The sequence below is a fragment of the Ailuropoda melanoleuca genome, chromosome 4 (assembly GCF_002007445.2).
Source record: "Ailuropoda melanoleuca isolate Jingjing chromosome 4, ASM200744v2, whole genome shotgun sequence".
In the NCBI taxonomy this organism is placed as follows: domain Eukaryota; kingdom Metazoa; phylum Chordata; class Mammalia; order Carnivora; family Ursidae; genus Ailuropoda; species Ailuropoda melanoleuca.
In genome coordinates this window covers 18836166-18855242 of record NC_048221.1, presented here as the reverse complement: position 1 = coordinate 18855242, position 19077 = coordinate 18836166, and the positions used below count along the sequence as shown (strand labels likewise).

Here is a 19077-nt window from a genome sequence, read left to right as displayed (position 1 = left end):
TGGAAGTTCATGGCTGTTGAGACGAAGGGCCCTTGTGGTGTTCGCCCGTGTGGCTGGGCACCGGGTCCTGTTTGCATGGTTCGTTTGCACGGCAAACACTGTGCGCGGACGCGGTGAAGACAAATGCTGGGCCCGGTGGCTGCAGGGTTCTCACGCTCATGGAGAGGGAACCTGGAACTGGGTGTGCCAAGCTTCGTGCCTCCCTCCCCACAGTGCAATGAGGGGAACCTGAGGTGCAGAGAGGGGCCAGGACCGGCTCAGGAGCACTCAGCTGGGAGGGCTGTGGAGATCACTGACCCCCTAGCTCTGGGAAACCCTCTCTGAATTTTTCCTGTCCAAATGTGGGAACTTTCCTATGAGGGCTCAGGAGAGCCTGGGAATGATGGGAGAGAAGGGGTCCCCCCTGGTGTGTGTCCCCAGCATGTGCGTGTCCATGGTGCATACATGTCCCGGTATGTGCCTGTCCTCAGTGTGGCTTCAGCGTGGGCCAGGCCTCCGTGTCCAAGCTCTGTTTGTTTATGTATGCTTCCGACATATGCTATAGAAGATTTAAGGGCACTTACAGAGATACATAAAATTTGAAAAGAGCCTATAAATTGGAAGTAGGAGAAAAATAAAAGAGAAACAAGGGGAAGGACAAAGATGGGGTGGGAGGCGCTGACGCAGGATGTGAATGAGATAGCGCGGCACGGCTGTGCGCCCTCGTACCCTCTTTTGCACACTCACCGTGGGCAGGCTCCCACTCGGCTCTGGCACCCGCTGCCTTATTAGCGCCTGACACTTGAGCACTGCGACCTTCCTAAGGACCTGATCCAGAAGCCACTGTCGGTCAGGGATGTCCTTGCCCCCACCAGACCCAGCACCCTTGCTGTTAGAAGCCTCTCCAGGGCCGTGTCCACCAGGAGGATTCAGGACCACGACCTTCAGGCAGCCCCAGCTGTCTGGGGCCAGAGAAGTTTTACTGCTTAGAACATTTCACATGGCTGCAGACCACCTTTTGAGGTACAGATGGAAACCCACAGAGCTTCACCCAGATGACATCCCATGACAGCCAATGGGTCCATCCAGGCTGTGGTGCTTTCTCTGTGAGCCTAAGTGTGAGGCCCGGCAAGGTCTGGAACAGCTTCCTGGGCGCTGGGCCTGAATGTGGTGAGGTCGGTGTGTGTGTGTGAGCTGGTCTGCAAGGTCTGGCGTGTGCGCCTGGACCTACAACGTGTGCAGAGGGATGGGGCACGACCCTGCGATGACCTTGCCCCCAAATGGGCCCTTGATACCATGGGAGGCCACAGCCACCTCCCAGCCTTACTTCTGTCTTTGTCTCTCTTTTCTTCTCTCCCATACCTGACTCTCATGTTTTCACAAAAGCAGCTGGCCTGAGGGCCTCTCCTTATGATCAGTGCTGTCATTATTTGGCGACATCTTCAGCAGCGAGTCTCAGGAGCAAAGGGCAGACTTCCAGCCTGCAAGGCCTGGAAAGTCTGGCCCTGCAGGACAGCGTGGGGCAGGGAAATCTCTCAGGGCCTTGGGAGCAAGCCTGGAAGGAGGCCCCACGAGAAGCCAGCGGCACCTTGCATTTGACCTTTCATCATTGAGGAACACCCCGCGAGGCCTGGCTGAGGCAGCTCAAGGCTGTGTGGATGCTGAGGGCGAAGGCTCGTGCCAAGCCACGCAGCTGGTAAAGAGCAGGGCCAGGATTTGGGCCGCAGCTTTTTAGCCATTCTCGGCTGCCAGTGGAGGGGGCTCTGAGGGCAGGAAAGGCTCCCCTTCGGACAGATTCTGACTCTTCGCCACTTCAGTTTCCTTGTCAGTGAGATGAGAAGCCACCCAGCTGCTAAGCACCTCCTGGTGTCCTTGTCACAGGTCAGGGAGGGGGATGGATAAAGAAAAATCAGGTGAACCCGCACCCCCATCCCAGGAAGCCTGCCTGGGGACTCTCAAGACAAGGTCGGTTTCTAGCCATTCTGGGGTCCCTGAGAGAGCTGTTCCAGACCCTGAAGAGTGTTGCCCACCTTGCTGGGAATGTGGAATGGAGGCGATGTGGGCAGAGGAAGCAGGCTTTGTCCTTTGCTCCGTGGCCTTCAGAACTGTGCCTCAGGCCCAGCCTCAAACCCATCTTGTGAGGGTGTTTATGGGTGTAAGTTTCTGCCACTCTGGACTGAGGGACAGTCACTTCGATGAGATCTCCATAACAGTGAGAGCCGTGAAATGATGAGGAGTCCTCCCTGGGCCACCAAGGGTCTCCTGGAGCCCCTGCCCACCCTGACTCCCAGAGTCCTGCACCCTGGCCTGTCAGGACTCTCGCCCCCAAGAGGCAGGAGGTAGGGCTTCATAGGGCCCAAGGCAGGCGCAGAGGATGAAGGGACTGAAGAGGCCAGGTGACCAGACCAGTGACCAGGCCCTGGGTCGCTCTCCTCAGGCTGTTGTGTGGGAAGAAGGGGCCATGCACCCAGCTCTGAGGGCAGGGTCCACATCTAAGGCCATGCTGGGCCAGGGCTCCTCAAGGTGGTGACCCAGGTAAAGGGCAGGAGTGGGGGTGGGGGTTTCTGAGGCCCTAGCACCTGGAACTGATGACTGGACCCTGAGAAGCCCAGTGTCATGGACTCCTCCACCCCCAGCCTAGTCTCCAGCCCGTTTCTGCAGCTGCCAGAGCCTTAGTTTCTTTGGTTGTAGAATGGGGACCATAACCATACCTGCCTGGAGGATGGTTCTGACTCAGTGGGTGAAGCACCGAGCCCTGTCTCACCACCTGGAGGGGAGGGCCTGTCGTCACTGCTGTGTCTCCGAAGCTGAGAGGCTGAGAAGTCCTGGGGGAAGGAAGGCGGGGCCCACCGGGTGGGGAGGGAGCCAGAGAGAGCCGAGCCAGGGTGGGTGGCAAGGGGGCCCAGACGCTGGCACAAACAACCTGTTTCCCATAAACACGGGCACCCACACCAGCCACACGAGTTGGGAAGCGCGGGTGTGTTTACTCGCACTCCCCCGTGCCGGCTGGTGTGCTGGGCACAGCTTCCCTCCCAGCTGCCTCAACAGCCGGTAGCTCCCGGCTCAGGGCTGGGAGCCAGCAGGGGCCCCAGATCTGCCCGCAGTTCCATTCACCTCGGGCTCCCGTCCCCCGCTCCTGATGCTGTCCTGGACCAAATCCGGATGACAGGGGCCCGAAGAGTCTCCTTTGGTGTCCACGTGGCTGGGCCGTGACACGCTCCCCTGCTCTTCAAGAGCACCTGAGTCGACAAAGGCCTGGAGGCTGGAACTGTCAGTGACCCATGCCTTGTGTTTGGGCAACAGGTGTCCCTCTAGTAAGGTCCAGGCCCCCTCCAGCCCCACAGCCCAGCTGCTTTCTCAGTGAGTGCTTCCCACTGGGTGTGGACAGCACCCAGACACCTGGGTACACGCAGGACTAATGGGTATGCGGTGCAGGTGGGTGGGGTTGCAGGGGCCCTGGTGCCCCATGGGACCTAGGATGCTGGGGTTCTCCACTCTGTGAGCACCTTGTCTGAGCTGGGCAGTGGCAGCCGCACGAGGTTCGTGCATCATCTCCGTGGGGTCAGGGCAGATTCTTTTTTTTTTTTTTTTTTTTTTTTTTAAANAGATTTCATTTATTTATTCAACAGAGATAGAGACAGCCAGCGAGAGAGGGAACACAAGCAGGGGGAGTGGGAGAGGAAGAAGCAGGCTCACAGGAGAGGAGCCTGATGTGGGGCTCGGATCCCACAACGCCGGGATCACGCCCTGAGCCGAAGGCAGACGCTCAACCGCTGTGCCACCCAGGCGCCCCAGGGCAGATTCTTGGCTGGGAAGGAGTCTCCATGGCACTGCGTCCCCCTTTCGAGATACACAGGTGCTCAGGGCTGACATGGGCAGTCAGGGATGTTGAAGTGTGCCCTACCAGCTCCCATGGACTTGGCCATTTGGCACTGTCCCCTCTGTGGTAATGAGACAACCCCCTACTCTGTCAGGTTCCTTTCTCACCTCCCACCTATCCCCAGACTATTTGCTTGACCACCAAGGAAGGCAGCACCTAGGGAAGAAAGTCACAGACTATAAGCTTCGCGTAGGCACACAGCCGTGGGAATGCTGCTATCTAATGATGGCAGCCTAGAGTCTAATGATGGCAGCTGCGCAGGGGGTCCATGAGTGAATTCCTGTTCAGTATCCCTGACAGCTGGGTTTGCATGCTTCCTGTGATGGGGAGCTCCCTACCTACCCAGGCAATGTTCCCAGGGCTTGGGAGCCTGGAGTGTGGGAAAGTTCCTCCAGTTTCCCCTGAGCTGGAAAACGCCCCTCTCCTCACGGGCACCATCGGGAACCTCAGAGTTGTGCCCTTAGGAACCTTGGAAAAAGGATTTGTGCTTGGAGCTGGGTGGAGCCGTGCCCCTCCAGGACTGCTCTCACCTCAAATACATAGGCCTTAACGCGGAGGCCTTGTTCCAAGTCAAGTCTGGAATAATGGATGGATAATCAGGATTACCATGGTTTTAAATTCAGCTTAGAAATTCACATGTGTTTCAGAGGCCGAAGACCACACCCAGGAATGGGCCCCCGCACACGGCCTGTCTCTGTGGCTCAGGCCTTGCCCTGGGGCGCGCGCAGCCGGCCGCACAGAGGTGGGGGTCTGCGTGGGGGCGAGTGCAGGGAGGGCCTCGCAGACTGGCCGGGGCTCAACTGGGAGGATTTGGTTTATTGTTTTGTGTTGGGTTTTGTGTCTTTTGAAAAACAAGAGACTGAGCCTTTTTATGACATGGATTTTACAGCGTAACGAGGCAGCGTAATTTCCCATTCTCAGCAGCAAGTGCACTTTTTACACTAATTGCATAATTAGACATAATGTACTAATTGCGGTAATGGATGACAGTCAACTAAACTTTAACTTTAAAAACAGGGAGGCGTTGCTGGGGGTGGCGGCAGGGGCTTTGTGCCCCTGTGAGTTTTTTGAAGGGAAATCTGCTGGTGAGAGCTCCTGGCAGCTGCCTTTTGGGGGCCAAGGGGTCACTGAGCCACCAGGGCCTTCTCACCTTATGATCTAGGCCACACTCTCTGTCCCCTGAGCCTCCTGGGTATCTGCCTCCCTTTCTGCTCAGAATCTGTCCGCCAGCCTCCCTTCTGCCCTCCACAAGCCCCTGTGCTCCTGCTGCTGCACTTTCCTCCCAGCCTCTGCACCTGCCACTCCTGCCCACTCCCTTATCCCCCACCCCCGCCACCCCTCAAGTCCGGCAGACTCCCACCCAGCCGTTCAGACTCTCCCCTGTAAAGCCATCCCAGTCTTTTCCTGGACAGCCCCCTCCCAAGCAGGCCAGCCCCATTCCTGGTGTCTCCTGCCTATCTCTCCCTGCTGCCACCCCTCTGCCCTTAGCGTCTGAAGGGACATCTGTCCCCTCTGGATGGTGAGTCCCAGGAGGGCCAGGACAAGATCTGGTCCATTTCTGCTGCCCCAGGCTTAAGAGGGCCCCAGAGCCTGTGGCATGAACGTGACGTGCCCCCGTAGAAATGTAAGGATTTGGGGGCAGGGGTGGGGAGGAAATGGAGCAATTAATGGGCCACCGACCCAGAAGGACCACATCTTGACCTGCTCCTGGAAGTCAGGCCAGGAGCCCTCCTCCCTGCTCCCACATCACCTTCGTGTTCTCCATTGTAGCCCACACAGGGCTGCGTTGTCATGGCCTGGGTGGTGTCTGTGACTTCCTCTAAACAGGGGGTTCATTTCAGGAAATCCCTATTCGGTATGAATGTTAATCACGTGGCAGCCAGCATCACAATGTACAAACCGGGTTTGTAACATGACACTGTAGACAGCTAACTACGGAGCCCACCACCACAGGACAGTGGCAGTGTGGCATGGCCACATGAGAACTACCATGACAGCTGGGGAACATCAGCAGCTAGGGAACATGCGAGCAAGTGGCACATAATCCCTGCCCGTGCACTGCCCATATGCTCTGAGGGTCCCTTGCCCTTGCTTTACTGTAAGGCACACACTAAGGAGGGGAAGGAGGGGCTACACCCTGGCCCCGGGGAGCTGTCGGTCCCACACATAGACCAGGGCCTGGTGTGTCTCCAGAGCAGCTGGGTTAGGGTTTTTCTGCACCCACTGTGGGGCAGTCCCCCTCGTCCCATTAGGGGCTGGGCTGTGGAGCTCAGGAAAGTCCAGGAGCCGCAGCCTGTCCTGGATCTATGCTGTGTGCTCTCAGTGGGAGGGGACCACGGGGCACCCGGCCACTCCCGCGATCCTATGGTCTTCAAGGGTAATTAGCAGCTATGTCAGTACCCTCAATTTTCCCCACAAAGGCAGGGGAACGAGTAAGGGCAGCCTGGCAGGAGTAAGGGCAGAGGCCCCGAGCCCAGCTTTGCCCTGACTGGCTGGGGTCCCTGATTGAATCACTACCAGTCTCCCCTACCTCTTGTCCCAGCTCAGGGTCCCTAAGCCACTGTGAGCCCCCTGTCATCCTACCCAAGCCTCGCCTGATCCCTGGCACAGGTGTACCCCATTCCAGAACCTGACCCCTATCTCTAGTCGCAGCCCCTGTGGCCTTTCCAGCACTTGCCCTGTGGGCCAGCCTCGGGGGGCCCAGCCCACCATCTCTGGTCCACTTGCTGCTCTCCCTCCAGGGGTCTGTTGGGCATGAAGTTAGGACCCCCACTAGCAGCTCCTTTCAAGACCAGGGACTGGACACCAAGACGTGACTGGCTTAGAGGGGGGTTGTCGGAGAAGAGCTGATCCCCTGGGGGTCGTAGTATGGGGCTCCACTTCCACAGTCCTGCCTGTGCCCTGCCCAGTAACCTGGGTGGTGGGAGGGGGCCGGGGTGCTAGGGCACCCGGGTAGCTGAACATCCGGCTCGGCCCGAGCCTTTGCGGAGACAGCCAGCTGTGGGGCCCAGCCTGTGTCAAATCTTTCTTGTTCCATTTTCTTTCTGATTTAATTTTCCAGAGATTAGGGCCCGTTCACCTTCGCTGCAGAAGGGAGCCTCACACGCGTCTGTGTTTACTCCTAGGGTTGGGCGCTTGGTTAGATGGTCAGGCTGATTCCTCCGGTCCGCCCCTCCTCCCTTCCACAATGGCTCTCTTGCCTCCCAGAGGCCTCAGGCCTTCTGTGTGACCCTGGCCCACCCACCAGACCCCCTCTGATCCCTCGTGCTCCCTTCACCTTCAAATATGGGAATAAGGGCAGGCAACCAGCCTGCACAGAGTATGACCTGAAGCAAGGGCTTTAGGTCAAACAGATCCGGTTTGAATCTGAGCTCTGCTGTATACCTTAAGCTCTCTGGCCTGTCCACTAAATGGACATGATCAGAAAAGCCCCTCTTCGGGTTGTCCAGGATCAGTGGGGTCACGTGTGAAGACATCTGCCCCAGGGTGGCCAGAGCCAACACTCGGGGGACGGGGTTGTTCCTGGGGCCTCCATCCTCCTTCCTCCTGACTTTGCCCTCCTCTGCTTCCCCTCCTCGCCTTTCCCTCCTCTCCTTTCCCCACACCTTCCTTCTCTCCCTGGGCAGGTTGGGTGCTGGCTCAGGGCTAGGCCCTACTGCTGCCAGCTTCCTGGGACTTGGCAATGTGCCTCTCCAGTCTGAATGGGGGGCCGTCCAGGTCACTGGTCCTGGGGCCCGTTGTCTCCTGTGGTGGCTGTCTCTGTTCCCAGGCACCTCAGAACTCAACCCCACTCCTAGTCAGGACTCCTGGGAGCTGTGGAGATGAGGCTGGCTCCATCTGCCCTGTGTGTACCCCTGTGCTTCCTGTCCAAGGTCGCGTTCTTCCGCGTGTCCCCTGGTTCCTCCTCTTCATGTGGAGCCACCCAGAGACGCAGGGGGCCGGGCAGAAGTTCTGGGCCCTCCGCAAGCCCTGGAAATCCCTAGGCCAAAAAGCTGGCCCGAAATATTGCTTAACTAAAGAATCACTAGAGCTGAGAGAAGGTTGGGGTTGGGGCCGGGGAGGGGGCAGTGGGGAGGAGGCGCAGGGAGGGAGGGGAGGATACGAGGGGAGAGATGGAGGGACAGGTCTCCATAACTGATGGGGGGGATGTGCCCTCCAGGGGAGGAGGCCATAGGTATCTGGTACAAGGGAGGGGAGGCAGGGGCTCCTGGGAACAAGGGTCTGCAGGCTGCCTCCTGAATTACTCTCCCTTGGGGTCTCAGCCACCCCCCTTCTCCCTGTTCCCACCACCCCACCCCTACATGCTAACTTGGCTCTAGCCAGCTTGTCTGCTAGTCTGCCACCCTGTCCGACTCCTATTCACCGTCTCTGTGGGACGGAGCCCCTGCCTCCCCCTCCCCCATCACGGCTGGTGTGAGACCTCTGCAACCTGTAGACCAGCTGCCTCTGAGGAGGTGGGGGCCTCGGGGGCTGCGCTACTGTGGGAGTTGTTGGTTTTTTCCAATGAGCTCACTGGGCCAAGGACACCAGCGGGCGTGCAGTCCTGCTATGGTGGCTGAGGCCCTGTACCCGCTGCACCCCCGCATCTGAGCTGACCCCAGGGACCAGGACTAGAGGCCGGGGCTTTAGGAGAGCCAGCCCTGGGCATGCTCTCTGCCCTGGGCTCTCCCAGGCTTCCTGCTGGGCCTGTAGGTAGAAAGTACCTCCTCAGACAGCATCAGTGGAGAGACGACCTATCTCCCAGGGTGGGACCATCTTCTGAACTCTATCCCTCAGATCTCCCTGGGACACAGGGCTCCGCTCAGGGCCCACCCCAGGGGACAGGGGCAATTGGAACAGGTCCAGGGGAACGTTGAGAGGGCTGAGGCACTTGGGATAAAAGGAACGAGGACTATTTTGTCTCAGGAGCTCTTTTGGGATTGGGGGACAGGCTTCGCTGGTAGCTTGACCAGCCCCTGCAGTTCTAGGATTTAGCCTTCAACTCCCCAGAGAAGCCGTCTAGCCCATTTTACCACCCTTGCTCTAGGAAGGCTTTAGAAAGGCAGGGAAGGGTGGAAGGGAAGCAGGGACAACATGAGCCAAAGTGTGGTCGTGGGCATCAGGATGGGCTGGGGACCCAGAAGCCTACAGGGGCATGCCAGGTCAGTGGGCTGGAGAGGCCTCAAATGCTGGTACCAGGGCCGAGGGGAGGGGGATCATAGAGGGTCCTTGGGACAGGAAGAAACTGTGGCAGATAGAGTTCCAGGCTCCAAGGGGTAGCACAGCTGCAAACAGGAATACAAGAGTCAGACTTAGGTCTAGCTGGTCCCAGAGCTCTGCTCTTGAACATGGAATCGGGCGTATGCATTTGCCAAGGGTCCATTACACACAGGCCCCGTACTTGGGGAGAGGTGGAAGAGAGCTGGCCTTGGCTTTACCATTATCAGTGACATCCTTGTGTCTAGGGCTCAGGCTGAGGTGTTGGAGACAAGCACACGGTGGCTGGAGAGGGGCTGCCCAGGGAGGCCTGGGAGGAGGGTGGGGCTGGAGGTGGGCCAACCCCAGGAGACCAAAGCTGTCTGCCCAGGAGTGGGAGCCAATGGCATATGATCCTTAGTGTGCAGATCCAGCAGGGAGAGTGGAGGCAGGGAGGGACTGTGATTCCTTCTGCAGAATTCTGGTGATCTTCCCTTCCACCATTCCCTGCCTTTCTAATAGCAATAGTGACAATAGCATAGGCTCTTTGCCGTCCTCCAACAGCCTGCAAAGTGGGGATTGCCATTCTCTCACTTAATAAATCAGACACTGGGGGCGCCTGGGTGGCACAGCGGTTAAGCGTCTGCCTTCGGCTCCGGGTGTGATCCTAGCGTTGTGGGATCGAGCCCCACATCAGGCTCTTCCGCTGTGAGCCTGCTTCTTCCTCTCCCACTCCCCCTGCTTGTGTTCCCTCTCTCGCTGGCTGTCTCTATCTCTGTCAAATAAATAAATAAAATCTTTTTAAAAAAAATAAATTAGACACTGAGGTTCAGAGATGAGATGACTCTTGGCAGGGTGCCTGCTTTCAAGCCCTTACGCCACCTTTCAGAGCCCTGGGGTATGACCCTGACACCTGGAGACCCACTCCCTCTGTGGCCCCTGAGCCCTGGCCCAGTCACCATGCCAGTTTGCAAGGGGCACCCTGGACCCAGTGGGGAGGAACTCCCGGGCTCCCGGAGGAGAGCTGTCAGGAGGCTGCTCTAACCCGGGGCTGTCACTGCTATGAACAGCCCTGTTTGGGACACCTGGGAATGACCTTGACAGGGGTGTCAGGTGTGGGAACTTAGTTCCCTGCTCTGAGAAGCCAGGCAGCTGCGCCCCCTGCTGGTGAAAGTGAGCCAAGGGTGCACTTGGCCAAGGCTTCGGCCAGTGTGGCTGAGTTGGGGCCTCAACACACCCAGGGCAGCGGCCCATGCTTGGGAAACGGTGTATTTTTAAAGTCTGTCTTCAGCTCAGGTCATGATCCGAGGGTCCCTGGATCAAGCCCGCATCCGGCTCCTTGCTCAGCAGGGAGTCGGCTTCACCCTCTCCCTCTGGCACTCCCCCTGCTTGTGCTCCCTCTCTCTCTGTCAAATAAATAAATAAAATCTTTATAAATAAATAAAGTCCTGAAACCTGGGGGGCGCAGTCGTTTAAGCGATCGACTCTTGGTTTCAGCTCCAATTGTGATCTCAGGCCCTGATCTCAGGGTCCTGAGATCAAGTCCCATGTAGGGCTCTGCACTCAGAGATTCTCTCTCCCTCTGCCCCTCCCACTCATGCTCTATAAATAAATAAATAAATAAATAAATAAATAAATAAATAAATAAATCTTTAAAGTCCTGAAACCTGGGAAGAAGAGTTCTGGGAGGGTGGAGGGCCTGGCTTTGCCACTTGGAGTCATGTGGCCTTGACCTGTCCTTTCTTGTTTCTGAGCCTCAGTTTCCCCCAACAGAGGGCACTGGGCTCCAGGCTCCCCACATTTCCCAGTAACCCCCCCTCCAGGCTCAGGCCCCTCCTTGACCTCTGTTTCCATCACCACCTCCCCTCTGGGGGCCTCTGCCTTGAGGCATGACCCAGGGAGCAGCCTGGCCCTGGTGCCCACTTGGGGCCCCCACCCTCCCTGCCCTGTGTCCAGGCCTCCCTCCTCGCCCTCTAATCGCCACTGCTCTGTGGGAAGGAGCAAATTCACCACAAATTATTTTGTTCTAAGAGAAGGACAAAAAGAAAAGAGAAGCTGGGAGGGATGGGGGGCGGCAGGAGGAGGAGACTGCCTGAGCTGGCTTTGTGTGTACTTTAACTCTTGGACTGCTGGGCGCTGCCTGGGGGGCAGGGCCAGGGCTCGGGCGCACCTGGTCCCCCACCTCCTCCCCCATCAGCTACTGGAGGCCTTATCTCCCCCACGTCTGGCTGTCACTCTCCGGACCTTATCTCGCCTGCCTGTCTGTCTCTCATCAGCTGCCTCTCCCACCTCCTTATTTCCTCCTCATCACCTCTTCTCTCTGTCTCTCTGCATCCCTCTGTTTCTGCACAGCCTGATGGCATGGCCCGGTGGTGGCAGTTTGGTGGTGGGATGTGACCTCAGTGAAGGAGCCAGCTTGGGGAACAGGCCTCCTGGGGTCATCTGGACAGACTCAGGCAGGGGTGTACGATGTACACACTCATGCATGTGCACACACCCAAGACCCTAGCCTGGAACAAAGAAGCCCGCTGAATTCGCTTCTGTGACTCACATAGAAGCCCTGGGCTTCATCTAGAGGCCCTAACCCCACCCCACCCCCAGCACGCAGGCACATGAATGCAGATGGGTGTGTGTTGAGCCATAACACACACTCACACATGCAGACGCAGATTGTCAGCTTTACACCCCCCCGTGCGCGTGTGCACAGACCCAGTCCCCAAGGAGGAGAGAGGGGCAGAATGTCTTCCCCACATGCCTTTTTCCCTGGTCCCTGCCCCCATATTCTGTGCTTTGAATGACAGAGGAGCCCCTAGGGGCGCCCAGAGTTCCCACCACAGTTCCTGTAAGTGCTCTGGGGCAGCACCAGCAAAAAGGGGTCTGGATGCCTGAGTCCTTGGGGAGTGGTGGCTAGGTGTTTCTGATGCATGCGTGGGTGTGTAGGTGTGTGTCGTGAGTGTGACAGTGTCTTCGTGTCAGTGTGGTATGCAATGTGTGCTTATTGGTTCCATCTCCCCCCACACGCACCCTGCCTCCTCTCCAGCCCACCCTTCCGCCTCTGCTGCTCTCAGCCACTCCGAGCTCGTCAGGGGGTGTTGTTCATGGCTCCTGGAGGAGGAATCCCGAGTCCAGAGAAGGCAGTGACAACCCCGTCCCACCAATCACAGCCAGGGCAAGCTGTGGGATCTATGACAGGAGCCTTCCTTCAAGTTCAGGAGGGCACTGGGCCCATCCTGCAGACATCCATGCTCTCTTAGTGGCCAGGGCCAGAGCCAGAGTTGGGGCGGGGCCAAGGTCTGGACCCTACCGGACAGAGGATAGGTGGGGGGCTGTGGCATGGGAATATGGGACCGCCCCAGCCTTACCCCTGGCTCCCCCTGCTTCCTTCTAGATCTACAAGGATAACCGGAATCTGTTTGAGGTGCAGGAGAACGAGCCTCAGAAGTTGGTGGAAAAGGTGGCAGGAGACATCGAGAGCCTGCTGGACAGGAAGGTGCAGGCCCTAAAGGTAGGTGCAGTTGTGCGGGTTGAGGGTGGGCCAGGCGGAGGGGCCCTGCACCACCTGGGCAGCGTCCCGGCCCGGCGTGAACACACGGCCCTCCTGGCCCTCTGAATTCCGGCTGGGCCGTCACTGGCAGGGCAGTGCCCACCTGGATGTGGGCAGCTCGGGCAGGAGCGGATGGTTTTATCAGGAGGTGGCTCCATGAGGGCGATCTGGGGTCTTGGGGACCTTACGTGGGCATGAAGGTTGGGGCCCAGGCGGTCTTGGAGTCCTCCGATTCCCCTGCTCTGTGAGTGTGCCCTGGGGGAGCACCTGCTGAAGGCTGGGAGGGTGGGCTGCAGCTCTGGTGGGGAGGGAGTGTGGCGTGGCCCTGAATGCCCCACGGACAATACTGGAGCCATGTGATGCTAGGGGTCGAAGCCCCTGCTCTGCCCACGACCTTGAATGTTTCTCTGCCTCCCTCTGAGTCCAGTCTCCCCCTCTAATCTTGGAGAGGTTGTGCCCGTCAGCTCCACGGTGCTGCCGTTCTGTGAGTTGGCAGACCCTGCTGGGCTGCCCTGACCAGTTGTACGAAGCCGGCAGACCCCTCGGCCTCCACCCACCCCGGGGAGTGCAGGTGCGGAGGGCCTTCTGGAGCGGCAAGGTGCCCTCGGGGGGTTGTGCAGTTAGTGAGGGAGAGTGCCCAAGCTGCCCCCGGATCAGAGGCACAGCCGCCGCTGCCCCAGCCCCAGCCTGTGCCAAAAAGAGGAGTCCAGTCAAAAGGAAAGAAGTAGTGACACACATGACATGGATGAACTGGAAACATGCTACTGAGTGGAAGAAGCTGCCACAAAAGACCACCTATTGTGTGATCCCATTTCTGTGAAATGTCCAGAATAGGCAAATCCATAGAAACGGAAAGTACATTAGTGGTTGCCTGGGGCTGGAAGGGAGGGGGGAAGGGAGGGGGATAAGGAGTGTCTGCTAATGGGTACAGGGTTCCTTTTGGGGGTGATGAAAATATTCTAAAATTAGATTGTGGTGATGGTTGCACAACTCTAAATGTGCTAAAAAAAAAAAAAACCAACACTGAGTTATGCACTTTATGTGTGTAAATTCTGTAGTATGTGAATTGTGTCTCAGTAAAACCAGTTACAAAAAAGGATGAGGAAGTCCACACAAGCCGTACCCAGGCTCAGGCCAGGGGCCTGGCCGGATCAGTTCAGGGCAGTCACCTAGCCCAAACACCCACCACTTCCAGGCCCCAGGAGAGAACTAGGGCCCCCTTCCCCAGGAGCTGGGCCCTACTCTCCTCCTGGGGTCCCCTGCCCACCCTGTGTGACCTGGAATCATAGAATAGCGAGAGGCTGGCATCCTGGGACCAGAGGCCCAGAGGAGGTGGACCCTGAGGGCTTCCCGCCCAGTGTGATCCAGATGACCCAGAGCTGGGCTCAGCCCAGCCCGGCCTGAGCTTCAGGAGCTCCTGGTCACAGGTGGGGAGACAGTTGGAGAAAGGAACTGCCATCAGGAGGCAAAGCCCAGCCTTTAGCTGGGCAGCGGTCCCTGGGGGGGTCCAAGATTGTCTCCCCTGACTGTGAGGAACATTCTGCTGCCGCATCCACCCAGCACGTCATGTCGCCTCCTTGCTTTCCCTAGGACAGGGCCTGACCTGGATGCTCTCCCCTCCTTTCTCTCCCCTCTTTGTCTCTCTCTGTCTCAGTCATTCCAGATCTTTCTTCGCCCACTACTTCCATGCTTTGCTCCAGTTAACAAAGTGCAGGCCATCAGCCCTGAACTTGAGTTGAAACCTTCTGATAAATTTGGGAGGAGGCATCCTTTGGGCCTTCAGGCCTGCTGCCTGTCCCAGCTTTAGGACCAGTCACCTCAGTGAGGGGGGCTGCGTGTGGCAATGACAGATGCCTGACCTCCCCTCCACATGTAGAACCCAGGGTCCAGCCCCCTGCCCAGCCCCTCTGGGCACTGCAGCGCTGGGGTCCCTCCCCAAGCTCCTCTCCCCACTCCTAGACAAACAACCAACCTTGACAGCTTGGCAGGGAGGGGAGAGCCCAAGGCCTGGGCTCTGATCCCAACCCTCTACCTGCACCCCACTTGCTGTTCCCCCCCACCATGAGGCAGGGCAGATGGCTCTCTCCTTCCCCCCGCATCTGCAGCCTAGCCCATGGCCGGGTCCACCGTTGGCGCCAAATACAAATTACTTTCAACAGAAGAATGACGGGCTAGGGCGCTCGCCATGCGCGTGTCTGTTACAGGCCAGTCTCACAGCAGCCCTGTGAGGGAGGCCCGCTTCACAGAGGGGAGGGACACTGAGACTCGGACATGCCATGCGTCAGGCCAGGATGCAAACCCAGGTCACTCTGATGTGAAGCCAGGCCCTTGACTCCCCACACGATGCCTGAGGTATGCATGGAGCCCACAGCCTGTACCTTCCCAGCGCCCTGCTGGCCCATGAGCTCCCCCTGATGCAGCGCCCCTGGCTCTCGGCCCACAAGATGCTTCTGTCCATATCCCCAGAGGAAGCAGAGGACAACCATCCTTCCCCTGCCTTGGTCTTAATTATGTTTTATATTTGCTTTTAATCAAGTTCTGGCCCTTCTCTCCTTTCCCACATTTGTTTGCAGCCTAAGTGCATATGGAGGCAGAGATGTGGGGGGCTGGACCCCTCACCCCCCACTCCATTGTTCCTCTCTCCCTGGACCCCATCCAGTAATCCAATTTAAATCCTCTCACTCTGGTCTGGAATTTTAATTTGGGGCTTGCAAAGAGAGATCTGAGCAACGCAGGACGGAAGTTCACAGTCTCATCTAATCAGGGACAATCAGATGTTTGTTACGAGTTTCTGCGAGCTGCACAAGGTGATTTATGGGGCCCAGAGTCAGACAGGAGCAGGCCAGGTCAGGGGCCTTGCAACACAGGCAACTAGCATTTCCAAGTCCAGGAAACCTGCTGGGGCCTCAGCTTTGGACACACGGAGAGGAGCTGTCTTGTGGCTTATACTCCCCAGGGAGAGGGGTCCTCTGAGCCAGGGCCCACTTTCTAAGGGTCCTGAGTCCCAGAAGGCGGGGAGGGGAGGTGCCTATGTTCTTACAGCACAGTGGAGGCAGCGAGGGACCCAAATCAGGACTCTGCTGTGCTCCCTGCTGGGGCCTTGACACAGCCCTTCTCTCAGAAAGGTCATTTCGCCCTGGTTGTATTTCTTCCTCCACGAGTCATCCCCATTCGCTAGTGGCCTCCTGCGTGCCAGTGGTGCTGGGGGACAGGGAAGGACAGGCCCTGTGCCTGCCATCATTGAGCGCTCGGTCTAGTCCCATCCCAGGCCTTAGTATCCCCCTCTGTAAAATAGGGACATGAGGCCATCCCTGCCCAGTACTTCTGGTCTCACAGCTCCAGGAGCCTTTTTTTTATAAAGGCCACAAAGAAAAACCAGTGTCCCCAGAGTTTGTGCCACCCTCAACACCATCCCTGGTGCCTCTGCTCTGTGGCTTCAAGGAGAAGCTGCAGGAGGAGACACAGCCTTGATAAGGTGAGGAGTGACACCAAGGCAGGGGGTTCCAGCCTCCTCTCAGGGGTGAGGCCATGGGCATTGTGGCTTAGTTGTCTTGGTTCCCAGAGAACGGGAAGCCCAAGGCCAGAGCACTGAGGGACGTGAATGTGGCTAGAAGCCTGCCTTGCCTCCATCTCCAAACAAGCCAGAGGCCATGGAGAGGCCTGGTTGGGGACCCAGGACCTAGACACCTTGGCCCTTAAGCTCTGCCCTTCCTACCACGCCCTGGTCCCCACGCTCCGCCTCAGGTACCTGCCATTTTCCCCAGGGCCAAGACCTTTCCAGACGCTGTGCTGTTGTACCTTTGTCTTCTTCTTGCAGTGTTTTTAAACCGGCTTGATGATTGGAGTCACTTGAGAAGCTTTTACATCGTGATGCCCAGGCCCCAACCCAAACCAAATACCTCAGATTCCCCAGGGTGGGCCTGGGCTTCAGTGTTTTCAGTGCACCCCGGATGATTCTACGTAGATTCAGAGGTCAGAATGTTTCCCCTAAAATGGGCAAAAATAATTCCCTCCCGTGGTTATTGGCCTCTTTCTTGGGGCCTGCCAAGTGCCCAGCCTAAGATGAGCCAGAACACTCCAGATCTCTCCAAATCCTCTCTACAAGCCAAAGGTATCTTATCCCCATTTTACATTTGAGGAAATTGAGCCCCAGAGAGGTTAAGCCACTGGCCTCACGTTTCACACCAAACTCAGGCTTTAGATCTGGGCAGTTGGGCTTCAGACCCCACACACTGCCCCCCAATGCCACCCTCCTCTGTGCCATCACTGGCAGTGGCCACATGGTGTTGACTGTCTGCAGGGTGGGGCAGGGCTGAGGAAGAAGGGATGGGGTTCTGGCCTCCTCTGACAGGGTCTTGCTCTGAGATGACCTAGTGACCTTGGGCAAGTCCCTGCCCCCACAGGTTCTTCCTGGGGCAGTGGAGACAGACACTGAGCGCCCCTCCCAGCCCAGCCCTGTGAGGCCCAGAAGGATGGGACAGGGGGGCAGTGCAGCTGCAGCCCTGGATCTGGGGGCTCCAGTGGGCAGTGTTCCCACCCTCCGTTGCCTCTCTGGAGAGCGAGCATCATTTAAAGAGTAAAATTAAAAACCCTTCTGCACACAGCCGCCCTGCTTTCACTGCTAATGGCCACTTAACCCAATTAAACTGATGCATTGTTGGCAGTGTGGCCAGGTCTGTTCAGGAACTGGGCTCGGGGCTGGGTGCCCAGAGGCACAGGAGGAATGAGCCAGGGAGGGGGCCGAGGAGCCCCCCTGAGCTGTGGAGCGGACCACCCCGTCAGGAGGGAGCGCAGTGCACCTAGCTGCCGCTTATTTGCTGCTTTCTCTCCGAGGCTTCATGGAAGGCAGGGTTTTGCAGTGTCGGCACTGCTGGCATTTTGAGCAGGGTAGTTCTTCGTTGTGGGGGCTGCTGTGTGTGCTGTAAGGCACTGAGCAGCACCCTAACCCTCTACCCACTAGATGCCAGGAGTACACCACTCCCCCAGCCCTAGCAACCAAAAATGTCTCCAAAGCTTGCCAAATGCCCCCTGGGGGCAAAGCCCCACCCCCACCGCCAAGTGAAAACCGCTGGTCTAATGGGACAGAGAGATGAGGCCATGGTGAATAGAAGCCCCAGAAGCAGGGGACATGGGGACCTCAGAGAGGTGCAGATGGAACGGGGCAGCCTCAGCAGGAGGAAGATCCCTTCAGTTTAAGAGGGTAAAAGTGAGCTTGGGGCTGCCTGGAGGAAGCGGCAAGGATTAGGGGCAGGGGCGGGATTTGGTGCTGAGACAGCTGGAGGCCGGTTCAGACCTAGGTCCATTCGGTCCATTCATGCACCGATCGCTTGGGGGGTTGGATGAGCAGATCAGCCCTGAAAGGAGGAGTCCTGGCCCGGAGCCGGAGCCTCAGAACATCCGCAGAACAGGTGCAAGGACCATGGCTCTGCTTTCTGGCTGGAGGTCAGCTGCTGGGATTCGACTGCAGACTGGGGGAGCTCTAAAAGGCACTGTCATGGACGGGCAGGGCAGGGGATTCTGTAGCGTGGGCTTTCTCCACCCACCCTGCTCGGCACAATTAAAAGGTGTTTGTGTGGGGCTGGCAGTGGCTTCTGCCTCCCCTTCATTACGAACATTAAAAGATCTTGACCCTTCCACTTTCCTGCTCTTGAAAGGAGCCGCAGACACGTGGAGCCAATTAGGCGCACGCGTGGGTGCCAGGGGCCCCGAGCAGCCTGTTCTCCCTGATTGCGACGTTTACAGCTGATTATTCTCCCCTCACCCAAACAGCGCTGCTCCTTCCTGGCAAGGGGCCAGTGCCACCCAAAGGAGCCACCTGGGGCCCCCAGGGATGGGGGGAGCGCTGAATGAGTGAATGGGCTCCTTGTGTGGAAACCCTTGGGGACCCCCACCTCCCACAGGGAGGCAGCGAGAGAGCCGGCCAGCAAGGAAACAAGCGCAGGGACCCGGGCGGCGGTGAGCACTCAGGAGGGACGAGGCAGCGTAGGGTGGCAGAGAGTGACCACGCAAGAACAGGGCTCGGCGGGAGGGAAGATGAGCTGCCGTGCACCCCTCACACCCACGGGTCCTGGGAGTCAGCATGAGCCTTGGGCAAAGACACGCTTCTCGCAACTGGTGGAAGTGTACGTGGGGACGGCCTCCCCTGTCTGCATCCCCACCAGCTGGCCAAGAACCCAGAGGCCCCTCGAAGGCCCCCAGGCTCAGCTGGCCTCCCTGGGAATGAAGAGGGAGACAGTGCAGTTAGGGTGTGGCCACAGGATCCTGGGCAAAACATCATTCCTCCTCTTCTCCTACCTGCCCTAGCTGGTGGTGGTCAGATGAGGGCCTGGCTCGGCCTGTCAGGCCTCAGGAAAGGCTGAGCTGTGTCCCTTGGTTTGCCCCTGTAGAGCAGGCCCTTCTCCTGGCTCCTCCTCCAAGGTACAGGGGCCTCGAGAAGGGTCAGAAGATCTGTGGTCATTCCCCAGCATCTGCTAGCCAGAGGGCCTAGGGGCCTGGGGTG

The 19077-nt window shown here is 58.1% G+C and overlaps 1 protein-coding gene across 1 annotated transcript in view; it reads left to right on the top strand.

The window, feature by feature from the left end:
- Nucleotides 1–19077, top strand: part of CACNA2D2 (calcium voltage-gated channel auxiliary subunit alpha2delta 2) — a 121011-nt gene that overhangs the window by 41126 nt on the left and 60808 nt on the right. The window contains exon 3 of the mRNA XM_034658376.1: nucleotides 12423–12539. Coding sequence (XP_034514267.1) covers nucleotides 12423–12539 — 117 coding nt within the window. The remainder of the gene's footprint in view (nucleotides 1–12422; nucleotides 12540–19077) is intronic.